The 14,330-nt window shown below is 35.8% G+C and overlaps 2 protein-coding genes across 4 annotated transcripts; one reads left to right on the top strand and one right to left on the bottom strand.

Annotated features, from left to right (window-relative positions):
* Positions 1–560: 560 nt before the first annotated feature.
* Positions 561–5,271, bottom strand: LOC113781002 (ABC transporter F family member 1). The gene is made up of 5 exons (XM_027327203.1): positions 5,102–5,271; positions 4,746–4,994; positions 2,939–3,012; positions 2,417–2,862; positions 561–1,974 (listed from the first exon to the last, which is right to left on the bottom strand). Exons 2-5 carry the CDS (start codon positions 4,992–4,994, stop codon positions 917–919), a joined length of 1,827 nt encoding a protein of 608 aa, XP_027183004.1. The 5' UTR covers positions 5,102–5,271; the 3' UTR covers positions 561–916.
* Positions 5,272–8,022: 2,751 nt separating this feature from the next.
* LOC113776120 (50S ribosomal protein L18) lies at positions 8,023–12,321 on the top strand. Of its 3 annotated transcripts, XM_027321204.1 has the most exons (3): positions 8,023–8,166; positions 8,299–8,383; positions 11,715–12,321. In XM_027321204.1, exon 3 carries the CDS (start codon positions 11,733–11,735, stop codon positions 12,111–12,113), a length of 381 nt encoding a protein of 126 aa, XP_027177005.1. In that variant the 5' UTR covers positions 8,023–8,166; positions 8,299–8,383; positions 11,715–11,732; the 3' UTR covers positions 12,114–12,321. The 3 variants fall into 3 exon arrangements, with proteins under 3 accessions (XP_027177005.1, XP_027177021.1, XP_027177013.1); XM_027321220.1 differs by lacking the exons at positions 8,023–8,166; positions 8,299–8,383 and adding an exon at positions 8,955–9,032; XM_027321212.1 differs by lacking the exons at positions 8,023–8,166; positions 8,299–8,383 and adding an exon at positions 10,602–10,622.
* The last annotated feature ends 2,009 nt before the right edge of the window (positions 12,322–14,330 follow it).

The following is a 14,330-nucleotide window of genomic DNA, read 5'->3' as shown; positions in this document are numbered from 1 at the left end:
TGGCTATTGGCTGAAAGCAATAGACACATCAAATCTTAACCAAAAAACCTCGTTAAAATTTGTTTCTCATTCCACAGATGTAATCCCAGAAAGGGTTTGTTTAGATTGTTCCTGTTTGCCTACTTTCGGTAATCTTATCAAAGTGTTACAAACAACATGGAATTTCGAACTGCAAATACCATGTACGTCAATTTTACAAGACTTCACAGAAATTTATCGTCTCTGCTGCTTTAGAAGTTGACTGTTCGCTTAAAGAAGGTCTTTTTTTTTTTTTTGGTTGAGAAAGTACGTTCTTGTAGGCCACATAAGTGCTCCAGTGCTCCAAATTCTATCGGCTGCTGCCAATGGGAGCCCAAATTTCCACAACTCTTATCGAATGCTCAGAACTTACCATTCTCAAGCCAAAATGCCAGCTAAGCTTGAAAAGGGTGATTTGTCCTTTTAATTAAGTTTACGATAGACATAAAATTTGAGCTGTGATGATGTCATTTTTTACCCATTACAATTCGCACGGGGCTTCATCTATAACTTCCATCTGCATCGGTGATTTACAATTTCAGTACGAAAGAAAAACCACCATTTTGCTTAGTATTCTAAACATATTATTTTGCTTAGTATTCTAAACATTAGCTCAAGTGAAAATTACAAATCCAAAGAACAAAATATGGAACCAAAATCGACGCTACATCCTCTCCAAACCATAGACCAAGTACAACAGAGAGCAATACATATGATGCTTCAAAAATAATACTATCGTGTCAAGTACTAATGGACTCATCCAGTCATCAATCACTACAAGTGTCCTTCAAATGGTAAAACATAAAGCGATCAAGCTCTTCCACCATCTTTCGTCATACTCACATCTGAGCAGCAGGATTTTGTGAATGCAGAACCGATCAACTCTTAAAGATCTGTTTTAGTCAGATAAACCAGCCTTTTGCCTCAAGTGCTCCTTGAAGCTCATAATGTCATCCTGCCATCTAGTCACAGTCTGATCTGCGCACACCCATATCTCCTGAGCAACCTGATTTATAAGCCTAAAATCATGACTAACAAGTACAAGGCCACCGTCCCACTCATTCAGTGCCTCAGCCAAGGAGTCAATTGTCTCGATATCTAAATGGTTAGTGGGCTCATCCAACAACAGCATGTGGGGTTGCCTCCAAGCTAACCAGGCAAAAATCACCCTGCTCCTTTGGCCATCTGATAAATTCTTCATGGGCATAACTTGAGCTTTACCAGAAAGCCCAAACTTACCGATTGCTGCCCTCATCCTCTCTTCCTCGTTGCCAGGGTACTCTTTTATCATAAACTGAAGAGCTGGCATCTCCAGATCAAGTTTCTCAGCCAAGTGCTGGTGGAATTGTGCAATCCTCAAGTGGTTGTGACGGCGGACCATGCCATCAAGGGGAACCAAATCACCTGTCATCAGCTTAAGCAATGTGCTTTTACCAGCCCCATTGGGTCCAACCAGAGCAACCCTTGAGTCAAGGTCAACCCCAAAATCAAGATTCTTGTAGATGAGGTTATCAGGTGTATAGCCAAAAGAAACTTCAACAAACTGTAGGACAGGAGGTGGAAGCTTCCCAACATCAGTAAAGCGGAAAACCAAAACCTTGTCCCTCGCCACCTTCTCTGTCAGGCCACCTCGCTCCATCTTGGCCAGAGTTTTCTCTTTACTCTGTGCCTGACGAGCTAGTTTGGCTGACCCGTGTCCAAAGCGAGCTATGTACTCTTTCATTGAAGCTATCTGCTCCTGCTCCCACTTATATTGTTTCATCTGATTCTCCTCAAGTTCGGATCGAGTCTGGACATACTGATCATAATTACCAGTGTAAGGCTTCAACTTCTTACCTTGCATATGGATGATGTTGGTGCAGACACCATTCAGAAAATCCTGGGAGTGAGAGACCACAACCAATATGCGGTCAAACTTCTTGAGAGTTTCCTCTAACCAAACACAAGCCTCTAAATCTGCAATTGCCATATTCACAGATGAAAGAAACAACGTTAGAAATACAGAAAGCCTGCAGGGTTGTTTATGCTATCTTTGCAGTAGATGACAGTGGAAACGCAGTAAGCAAGGGTTGCATTCTTGTGCCAGTATGCATTCTTAACATTGTTCTATCAGCTTTTCTGCTCAACTTCATGAAAAGGAAAGTCTTGTTGCATATAGAAATGATTACAAAGATAAAATAAATACCATGCCTGAAACTCATGTAAAGATGAGCCAAAACAAGAAGACCAACAACAGGCAGTCAAAACCAAATATGGTTTCAGCATCAATAAATTAATATGGAGATTATTGCCCCCCTTTTTCCTCAAATAAAACATCCCACTCCCACATACATGACAGTAGATAGCAATGGCAAGCTATATTAACAACTATTTTACAATAACCAGATAATGAACCTACCGAGATGATTTGTGGGTTCATCCAGCAAGAGTATGGTTGGATTCATGAACAGAGCCCTTGCTAGAGCGATCCTCATTCTCCAGCCACCAGAAAAGTCTCGGGTTTTCATTTCCTGCATCTTCTTGGTGAAACCAAGTCCAAACAAGATTTCAGCAGCTCGCTTTTCAGCAGTAGCCGCATCCATGGCTTCCAAACGTTCATAAACACGCTCAAGTTGTTCACCACCACCATCGTCCTGTCCAGCCAAGGCTTCAGCTTCTTTTTCCAACTTCAATCTCTCCTCATCACAGTTTATGACAGCCTCAAGTGAAGATATGTCTGAAGCTTCAATCTCTCTGGTGAGGTGGTAAATATCCATATGATCTGGAATTGGCAGTTCACGACACCCTATCGCAGCAAGAAGAGTAGATTTCCCACAGCCATTCAATCCTAGCAAACCATAACGTCTGAAAATACAAGATTTTAGAAATGGGAACTAAAATAGTGGTTAACAACATTTTGCATCAATCTAGAGCCACAGACCTGCCATAATTTAGTTCCAGTTCAGAGTCAACTATGAGGTCATGTCCATGGAATGTAAGTGACAAGGATTCAATCTGCAAAAACCAAGGAAAACTGTTCTTAGTCAACATTACAGCAGCTTAATAACTATAATGGAGAATATCCACGTGCCATACACACAGCTTTGAAAGATTGACTGCTCAATCAACATGATACATGCAGTTCACCAAGGGTCATAAATCAGACAACATATTTCTCAGATGAAAAAAAATGATTAAGGAAACAAACTAGAAGCAGATTATCCCAATAATGCTGACATATTACATAACAAATTACAGAATACACTAAAACTGGACATATTATACATCCAATGATAGGTTACATATGTATATTTTATGAAACACATATCTTTCATCTCCACTGTTTTTGTCTACTTAACTGATTCCAGAAAGTGCTAATATTACCACCACACTCTGGTCAAGGTATTCAGATCACAAACCTGGCAATTTTAAAAGGCTAAATTACACGATTATGCGTAGCAGATGTTGCCCTTTTGAAATCAGGTAAATTGGAGAATTTAAGTTTAATCATGACAGCCCTAATATAAGAAACCAACGAAAATTTCTACTACCAATGTCTTTTGAGCAAACTTTTCAGATGACACCACAAGAATTGCATACTTCTACATTTAGATAAGTGAAATTCAGAATCTTGAACAAAATTTAAATGAGAAAATTCTAATAAATGTTCTCTGTTATTAAGTAATCAACTCTTCTTTTTTCTTGTCATCATACAATACGTGGGAGACAGTTACACAAGGCAGATGTTGACTCAGATTACAAACAGACCAGCCAATGCACGACATGACATGGTATTTGCCAAGTAAAATGAAGATAATCTTACACACCTTTAAAAAAAAACCCTACACTTTTTGTATATCATTGCAACCAAAACAGACCAAAATTGCAAATGAAATTGTCACTTGTCAGCAAGGGTCCAGTTACACTTTCAATGGTTTCTTAGTAACAATAAAACAAGATTAATATTTGTTAGTAACAATAACATTGCAACGGTTTCTTAGTAACATTTGTGCAGTTACACTTTCAATGGTATTTCTTAGTAACAATAAAACAAGATTAATATTTGTTAGTAACCCTAACTTTTTGTATATCATTGCAACCAAAACAGACCAAAATTGCTAATGAAATTGTCACTTATCAGCAAGGGTCCAGTTACACTTTCAATGGTTTCTTAGTAACAATAAAACAAGATTAACAATAAAAAAGATCAACATAATTTCAGAAGGTATGATCAACACGAGTCATTCCAAATCTTCATCACGTACAGTGTGTGTAAACATCTAGCTTATAGAAACAATACATTCCTAAGTCTAATCAGAACGTACTCTTGGGCAGTTTATTTTCTTACTCAGCATCTTGTTTTACTACTACTAAGAACGCAGCCCAACATACACATACAACATGAAAAAGGGTTGTCTCCTAACTAATTTCAGTCCAAAAAGAAATTGTAAAAAGCAGAAAGCAAACAAGAAATAAACCCATTAGGAATTGCGTTAAAAGACAAGATACTACCTTTTTCTAACCAACATAATCCCCCAAAAAAAAACCGTTTCTTTTTTATAACCATAGATAGAACATAATCAAAAGAAAATTTGAAAAAAAAGACAATATTCTTTTCTATGCATTATGTTAGTAACTGCAACAGGTAACAAATATAGTGAAAAATCAAGAGGTAAAATACTATTTATTGTAACTGAAATGGTACATATAATGGCATGATTAAAAAATGGATCTTTAAAAGAACTAACCCGAATATCTCTGGACAGCGGATGAGAACAAAGCACGCCGGTACAAGTCCGATCCGATATCTGGAGCATCCCAACTCCATTGGCCAAACTATCAGCGCTTCCATTCTCCGCCGCTGTGGTGGCTGCCGCTGCCGCCGCGGCAACTTCCTTGGCAGCTTTAGACGATGCTGCAGCTGACTTACCTCCTCTCTTAGCTGCCGCCGCCGCCTTCTTCTGCGCGTCTCTTTTCTTGCTCGCGTCCGAAACCATCTAGAATAATCCAACGAAAATAATAACAAAATGAGAAAATCACAATTATTATCAAAAAAAATTAAACAAACTAAAAATCACAATAAATTGCGAAAAATTACAAGTACCTTGAGAAGCTGAGATCTAGGGTTTCAAGTATCGTTTTTGCAATGGAACAGCGTGTGTGTGTATTTCTTTTTCTTTTTCTCTTTTCAATTTGGTAGGAGTAATTATTTCCTTGAATCGGAACAGAAAGGATGGGGGCGTGCTCCGATGCGGTCCGAGAATGAGGGTTTGAGGGGGGATGCTGCGGATATTTATACGGGTTGTGAAGGGGACACGTGGCGGGGAATGGAGGGTACAAGGGAAATTTAACGGTGATTCTTGCCACCACATAACTGGAGACTTTGTGTTTGGACTAAGGAGTTTGCGTATCCAAGTTGGAATCCAATAATATTTCTTTTCCCATTGTTTTTGTTTATGAATATATATCGTTAGCATAGTTCTAGTCTACTAGTAATTGTCAAAACAAAAGTTTAATGGCGGGGCTGCTATCTAAGCCGGTTAAGTTCGAATAGTGTACTATTCGAGTAAAAATGTTAGAGCTCGAGATTGGGATTGTCGAATTTTTCAAAGTTAAACACGAGTTTGCGACCAAATCAAATTCAATCAATTTTGCAATCTTGATTTTTTAATAAATTTCATAATTTTATAATAAATATTTAAAAATTATACTATAAATACACTATTCGATAAGACTCAACAAGTATTCTGAGTTTTGATTTTTTCTACTTGAACTATTTTATAACCTTATTAAGTAGTTCGAACTTAATTCGAATTCGGTCAATGATAAATTTAAAGCAATCCTTTAATCGAGCTATTCACGAGTCCGAGTAGCTTGATTAATTTACACCCTCCGAACTCCTCAAGTTAAAGTTGTATCATTTTGTATCTTTGAAATATTGTTGCTTAAAAGTCTTTTGAATTTTTTAATATAAAAAAAATTCTAAAATTTTAATCTAGTTTTTTTTTTACGCAATGATAACATTTCTATAAGTTAATATATTATATTTTACAGGGAAAGGGAAGTCTAAAGAGACAATAAATCTATTCTATTTTAATAGTGTGTTTATATATTTTACATCCTAGATCGGTTCTAACTGGAGATACCATTATTGTTTCTAGTACAGAAGGTCCTACAAAAATGGGAAATGCCCTGCCTCTATCCTAGGTCTATCCAGTATGGAATGAACTTATAATCATGGAATCGATTTGATCATCCGATTATGAGTTCGTAACCCTAGCCCATTCCCATTCTGGGCGGATATGGGGAAATCTAAAGAGATTGTGTAATGGGGTATACGGATCTGATTAGACTAAATGAGTACTTTGGAACTTTTTTTAAATTTTTTTCAATGCGGTGGAGTTCGAAAACCCCGAGTTACAGCTCAAAGACAGATTTAATTTCTTTTTGGTGGCGACTCAACTTTGGCTCAATGGTTTAATTATTTACACTATGAGACTTCTTTTAGAATTTAATGGTGTTTTCCTGTTCTCAATGCACGTCGAATTTTTTGGCGCAGTGCGTGCCTTTGTGAACTAATGAACGAAAGTGGACAAATCAAAAGGCATTAAAAAAAAATTGGATTGAGTGATGAATTTTAACGGATGGAGATATATGTCATCATATATTTCTCACTTACTTGCAATCTCGATAGATATCCAAAATTTTGAATTTTTTTTTGAATTTTAGAATTATGAAAACTATTCCCATGTCAAAAAAGCTTTTCAAGAGTAAACTAACATGGTGCTGATTTTGTCCATTAGAGTGACAAAAAAAGCTTTTGAAAATTTGAAATCTTTTTGAATTTTAGAATTATGAAAACTATTCCCATGTCAAAAAAGCTTTCCAAGAGTAAACTGACATGGTGCTGATTTTGTCCATTTCTTACTAGAGCAATTTAAAAAAGTGATAAATTAAGATGTGAGAATATAACAAATTTCATTATTTCGACAATTATATATTAGTTCTGTCTAATTGATATCCATAACTTTTTGACAAAAAAAAAAAAAAATTGATATCCATAACTCATTAAAATATATTTCAAGTGTCATATTTTTGAAAATATATAATTAAATAGAATAAATAAATAAATATAAAGGATGACAAGTAATATTAAATAGGAACAGTATACAAATACAATAGGTAGAGGAATAATAATTATTAGTATGTATATATATCAGATAAATTTTAGATGCATTAACCGGTACTTCAAATGCATACTAGCTAGAGAAATCTGATCTTAAATTCAACATCCATAGTGATCAAATGAATACCCATTTCATTTGGGGATAATTTCAAAAACCTCCCCTAAGATTTGAAAAATTACATTACTTCTCTTGATTTGATAGTTTTAGTAATAAAATATTAAAATAATATTGCTAGGCCAAATTTTTAAATGAATACCCAAAAAATACCCTTATGTAATGAGTTCTAATTTATTTATTTTCCTATACAATTATAAGATTATCAAGTATAATTATAAGGAAAATGTGTCAAATTTTGCATGTCTACACCTATTATTTGATAAACAAATATAATAATAATTTTATCACTATAATAGGATACTTTTGATAGTATTTTATTTTGGATTTAGATTTATAACATAGAAAAGAAAATGTCAAAATAATTCATTCAGAATTTATGAATTTTTTAAATAGTGAAATTATCATAATTTAGTAGTGATTTTGAACCATTTCTTTTTAATTTATTGTTAATTTTAATACTAAAAAATATAAAATAAAAATCAGCAAAAACATTGGACTACAAAAATGTTAACTCATTAAAAAAATCACTAATTCGACATTCGGTTACCGTAGAAATTAGAGGTAATACTAAGGACAACGAGTTCACTGTCAATGAAACCATGATCAAAGTTGCAAATTCGGTTCCAATGGGTAGCGAAAATTAACCCGGTCATTTTAAAAAAATTCGGGTTGCATATATTTTTCTGACAAAAATGACCCAGTTTATTTTTTTTTAATTCAAAATCGTGATTTCACATAACACAGGAAAATACTTGAAAGCTATCCCATCCTCGTACCAGAACTCCGGTGCTCTTCTTAGCACGTATCATACTTTTTTTCTTGAACCTTCGGCAGACGTCAGGAAGCCGGCGGTGACTACCTTTCAGTAAGTGACCTGCTCATTTAGCTATTGATTAGTATTATTGTGTTTTTTTAACTTTGCCCCACTTATCTGCTATCCCAAATTCAAGTTGTCCTATTATTTAATATATTAAAATTTTCCACTCAAAATTTGCAGGGAACCCATCTAAAGTTTCCTCTTAAGGGTGATTCTTGGATGGTTTGATGGGAAATAAGGAGACTCCATAATTGCATAAATTAAGGTATGGGGACAGTATATTATTGCATTTCTTAGTGTATCAATTTCTCTGACTCTTACTTGATAATTGATTATTGTTATTATTGTTGATTTGCTGTGACTGTTAATTTTATTGCGTTCAAGTGTTGATTTTGAATGTGTCATGAAGCTGATTAAATCTATTTAGTCTCGTTGCTGTAGTAATTTGTGCCGTCAGAAATTTAATTGGATTTTGTCTGATTTCAATTCTCTTCCTTCTTGTATGGTTAGCCCGCAATAGGTCTGGATTAGCAACCTCAAAGAAGGACTGTAGGATTTGATAGGTGGAGGGTTGATGACTAATGCGTAACCTTTGACAGCACTTATGGTTAATCTGCAGTGCTTGTGCTTGAACATAAGAATCGATATAGTGGTGTCGTACTTCTGTACAACATGGCTCTGGTTTAAAAGAAGGCTAGTGTCCTGATAATTTAGTTAGTCGAGTTTGGATATACAGGGTTGCTAGGAAGCTGTATATGGTTTCTTTTTAGTGGTATCTGCCATGACCCAAGTCTTTTCAGAAATGAGTTCAGCCTTTGCTGCTATCTCCCTTTGCTTTTGTGTGTGTGTGTGTGTGGGTGATTCTTGGATGGTTTGATGGGAAATAAGGAGACTCCATAATTGCATAAATTAAGGTATGGGGACAGCATATTATTGCATTTCTTAGTGTATCAATTTCTCTGACTCTTACTTGATAATTGATTATTGTTATTATTGTTGATTTGCTTTGACTGTTAATTTTATTGCGTTCAAGTGTTGATTTTGAATGTGTCATGAAGCTGATTAAATCTATTTAGTTTCGTTGCTGTAGTAATTTGTGCTGTCAGAAATTTAATTGGATTTTGTCTGATTTCATTTCTCTTCCTTCTTGTATGGTTAGCCCGCAATAGTTCTGGATTAGCAACCTCAAAGAAGGACTGTAGGATTTGATAGGTGGAGGGTTGATGACTAATGCGTAACCTTTGACAGCACTAATGGTTAATCTGCAGTGCTTGTGCTTGAACATAAGAATCGATATAGTGGTGTCGTACTTCCGTACAACATGGCTCTGGTTTAAAAGAAGGCTAGTGTCCTGATAATTTAGTTAGCCGAGTTTGGATATACAGGGTTGCTAGGAAGCTGTATATGGTTTCTTTTTAGTGGTATCTGCCATGACCCAAGTCTTTTCAGAAATGAGTTCAGCCTTTGCTGCTATTTCCCTTTGCTTTTGTGTGTGTGTGTGTGTGTGTGTGTGTGTGTGTGTGTTGATCAAACTTATTTCATGGTTATATGCTTCAAAGGTTTCTTCATGAGGTGAATGTCGTTTTTACAGCTTGGCTTAGGTAGTTTGATGAAGTCAAAATTGTTGATATCTCTATTATTTTCACGAAAAGCATTATCCTTCTCTACCAGAATTACAGGAAGTTGCAGATTCTTCTTATTAAAACAAAACATGTTGTATAGGTGGGTCTTGCTATTGAAAGCATAAAGCCTCCCCCCCCCTCTCCCCCCAAAAAAAAGAAAAACTCCTCTCTCTCTCTCTCTCTCTCTCTCTCTCTCTCTCTCTCTCCCTCTACCTTCTCTTGTGCAGGGAATGAGACTTGGAAATTGATAGTTTAACATAAGGTAGCATTGTTGGAAATGCTGTTGCATTAATTTAAAGAAATTGCTGATGTTAATTCACATTTGAACTCGTAAGATAGCTTGATTTTTGGATTCATTCTTCTGTTAAATTTGTTTATGAAAAGAAGTGCTTAAGCTACGGATATGAATTTTAGAGAAGAATACTTCACCTGTCTCAGTTACAATGTTAATCTTTCTTATGCATCATGATCTCTGGCAACAAAATCACAAATACATTCCCCAAACGTACACAGCCAAAACAGATCTGTCCTTTTGTCAACCTTGGAGGTCCTTATTAGTTTTTTAAGTTTCTCAAACACAGGCAGGATGTTCATTTCTTTCCATTTTTGGGGCACTACTTTTCCCATATAATTTCTTAAGTTTTTTCTTCATTTTCCTTTTAAAGATCCATCACTTTCTATCCAGTAGTTGACCTGCTACGTTAATTTCTGCTGAATGACTTGCACCAAGAAGAATATCATCTCTTTTACTTTTCAAATGATAGCACATAGATGATGGTCTTTAATCATATATAAGATGTACTTCCTTTTCGATCTGTTTCTGGCAGATGCAAAATTTCAGTTATGGGAAGGTGATGGTTTTGTCCAAGGATCACAAAACAGGTGGTGCACTTGAGATGTTTGATCAAATGTTACTGAGTAATTGCATTGTTTAGATATTAGTTCTTTCCTTAGAAGCATGGCTGGGGCGATTGTTTACAGGCAGTGTTGTATTTTGAACTTGACATAGCATGTCTCTGGATCTAATTGATACAGGTAGCACCATAAAGATCAAAATTAGCAAGGTTTTGGGCCAATACAATAGTAACTGCATAGTCATGTCATCATTGGATCTCATGGTGTGAGATAAAAATTAGGAATCAACTTGTGTAATCAAGTCAATCTACTATAGTTAAACACGTTGTATGTTGGCCTTAATAATTATAATTATTATACCATATTTGAGAAGTCATTAATATTTGATCTTGTTTCAGTGCATCAAATTTATTGTGGTTACTTACTACTTAATAAGATGTTTGTAAATTCATGTGAAGATTATAGGGCTCTGTTAATTTCTTTTGCTTCTCAAACATGGTACCAGATTTGATCTTTTATTTCAACATTTTCTTTAAAAGTTTGTCCTGAATTAGTTTTTGCTTTTAGCTCCTCCATCCAAGTTAGAGCACATTATACCATGGCCTTATTAGAGATTGGAGCTAAAGAAGCTAGAGTAAAATGCCACAATGACTCCTTAAGTACTTAAATAGTGCAGAGTTCTGTTGGATTTGCAGTTGGCTATCAGAACCTGTGATGTCTACCGTTATTTCTCTAGGCCCACTCTTCATGACATTTTTCTTGAAACAAAAATATTTGTTGTAATTACATCTTGTAAGTGTAAATGTTAGAAATCCTTTGTTTGTTGTAAGCACTGAAGAGCACTTGATCAGTTGCTCATTTCTGAACAACAAAGTTAGTTATCTTTTCACATGAGTGCCATAACTCTTGTTTTTAAGAACTAAAGATTTCAATAAACAGCACCTGAGAAGTGTTCCATTTTTCTCTGATGCTTCACAATAGACTGCTTCTGGGCATGCCATTTTGTAAAATTGCATACATCAAAGATAAAGATAGTGGATCTTTTCCTTGCTATTTTTCTTGCTTGTCCACTCTGCTAGAAGCCTATAATGTAATGTCTAATGTACGTCTTCTGAATAGGTCGCTTTTCTCGACGTGATGACTGTTATGAAGAGGTATGTCTTAAGATTGTTCTTTTCCCTGAAGTACGTCACTGCAAATGTAGTGGACCGAAACAGTGGACGCATAATCGCATCAGCATCAACAGTTGAACATGCGCTCAAAAATACGCTTGAATGCGGTCGATCTTGCAATGCTAAGGCAGCATCAACTGTTGGAGAAGTATTGGCAATGAGACTTAGAGTAGAAGGCCTTGAACAAGGACAGGGAAATGGAATCCATGTCAATGTGAACAAGGAAATTGAGAAAAAAGGTTTCAAGAATCGGACGAAAGTCTGGTCTGTTGTAAATGCCCTCAAGAGCAACGGAGTCAAACTTATTCTCGACGACGATGACAATCAGAATTCTCGTTCAAGTTAGTTTGTATACATGCTCAAGCACTTGTAACATGACAGAGGAAGATTGTCCTCTTTACTTGTGATTGTCACTGGTGACATCTGTAGATCAGAATTGAATTTAATTCTGAACTTAACAATGAGAGAGGAAGCACTTTCAACGAAATCTGTTATAATATCAAGAAGTTGTTGGCCATCTATGTGAATCCGTTGATAGTGGATTTTGTCCTCAATATCTAGTCCAGGCAGATTGTAGACAACTTATTGTCTTATCATTTTTCATTTTTCATTTTTCATTTTTCATTTTTCACTAGGGTGGTTTGGGGATGGGTACGGTGAAGCAAACTGTGAGTTGAGAGCTTCAACCAAATTGCATTGCCTATCGTAATCATGAACGCTCAGCAACAGCAACAGGTTCGATATAAATGAAACGAGGGCCATGGTCTATGAGTGCCTGGCAGGAAATAACTCTGGCGACAGAATTGGGATACCCAAAGACAATTAAGATGCTGATAATGGACCGCCAATGTGAGGCACAAAATTCTGCATGACAGACATGACCTTTGCCGTCTTTTGCCACAAAGGTGGTCCTCCGGTTATGTCCATATTTGAGTTGGAAATAAAACAGAGATGGAAACCTACTGGGCTATTTGCAACCCGTTTCTAAGATTGGGATGACATGACTGTAACTAGACATGAATCTAGATAAAAGGGTGGTCCTCGCACAAAACTATTTGTAACTAGAACATTTTTTTCTTCTTCTTCTTTTTTAAAAAAAGAAAGAAAATCAAGAGTGATTCTTCACGTATCTTTTTTTACTTACTTGAACTCGCCGTATCTCAATTACAAGTAAAAAATCTTACCAAATAAATTACACTTCGTTTGTCTTTGTAGTCTGAACTCCATTTAACATTCACATATACAAACCTAGTGACTTTGATTCCTATTGTTTAGAAATTCCGTAAGAGCAGATCCTAATCTCTGGAATTAATCATTAATTAATGGATTACTTAATCTGTAGCAATCATTAATTAATGGATCATTAGTTAACTTTTTAAGAGCTAATTTTTTAATTTCGAAACATATTTGTTTGCAGTGAGTCCCCAACCAAGTACCAACCAACCCCTCCGGGGGTGCAGGAGCTAAGTAAGCCCAACAAATATCTAAGACGGTAGGTGAGTCATAGAACCAACTACCAAGCAAAGAAGCTACAAGAATCCAACTAAAGAAAGACAAGAAAGGTGCATTTCAGGCTGTGTGATGTGTATTTCAACTATGCATCTAATCTAAGACGATCGAGTCCATAAACAGCCCTCACGCTGCATTATTCTACCATTCCCTAATTGTTGTTTACTGGTAATCTAGAAAGTATTAAAGCTAATCATCAACCTTTCCCCCACCATTATTGCCACTGTTTCCTTCCAAAAGAAGAAAAAACAAATTAATCATCATTAAATTTGAGGATGAAAACATTTAAGTTTGATAGGCTATCCGCCCGTGCAAGCGCCACAAACCTAATAATTTGTTTGCTTTTTTCCACGTCAGGAAAAGTGGCACACTTTAAACTCATTCCAAATCTTACCAAAAGTCCAATTTGATGATTCTCTTGGCATTCTATTTCTTGGTTAGTGATGTAACTAGAAGAAAGGTGGAACATGGGATTGGAAAAAAAATGGCCGCAAAGACTCCTTTTACTGGTTATGCTTTTCCTGAAAATTTCACGTAGAAACTCCAACCATCAAGTACAATGATGCCTTTCCTGAAAATTTCACGTAGAAACTCCTTTACAGGGTAAAGCTGAGGTTTTGTGAGAATCATGATGCTTTATGATCAGTCAGCAATGATGCCTTCGGCGAAGTTCATAGCTCAAAATTGACCACAATTTTGTCAAGAAAATTCTATTAATGTGGAAACATCTAATAATTTGTTTGCTTTTTTCCACGTCAGGAAAAGTGGCACACTTTAAACTCATTCCAAATCTTACCAAAAGTCCAATTTGATGATTCTCTTGGCATTCTATTTCTTGGTTAGTGATGTAACTAGAAGAAAGGTGGAACATGGGATTGGAAAAAAAATGGCCGCAAAGACTCCTTTTACTGGTTATGCTTTTCCTGAAAATTTCACGTAGAAACTCCAACCATCAAGTACAATGATGCCTTTCCTGAAAATTTCACGTAGAAACTCCTTTACAGGGTAAAGCTGAGGTTTTGTGAGAATCATGATGCTTTATGATCAGTCAGCA

Source organism: Coffea eugenioides, chromosome 1 (genome assembly GCF_003713205.1).
Source record: "Coffea eugenioides isolate CCC68of chromosome 1, Ceug_1.0, whole genome shotgun sequence".
Lineage (NCBI taxonomy): Eukaryota > Viridiplantae > Streptophyta > Magnoliopsida > Gentianales > Rubiaceae > Coffea > Coffea eugenioides.
The sequence above is the reverse complement of the archived record's forward strand: the minus strand, read 5'-3'. Positions and strand labels throughout refer to the sequence as shown.

Coding starts and splice junctions, on each gene's coding strand:
- LOC113781002 (XM_027327203.1), bottom strand. CDS start 4,994: ATGGTTTCGGACGCGAGCAAGAAAAGAGACGCGCAGAAGAAGGCGGCG. Junction 3,013..4,745: donor CGCTGTCCAGAGATATTCGG/GTTAGTTCTTTT, acceptor TGGTTTTTGCAG/ATTGAATCCTTGTCACTTAC. Junction 1,975..2,416: donor TGAACCCACAAATCATCTCG/GTAGGTTCATTA, acceptor TGGCAATTGCAG/ATTTAGAGGCTTGTGTTTGG.
- LOC113776120 (XM_027321204.1), top strand. CDS start 11,733: ATGACTGTTATGAAGAGGTATGTCTTAAGATTGTTCTTTTCCCTGAAG.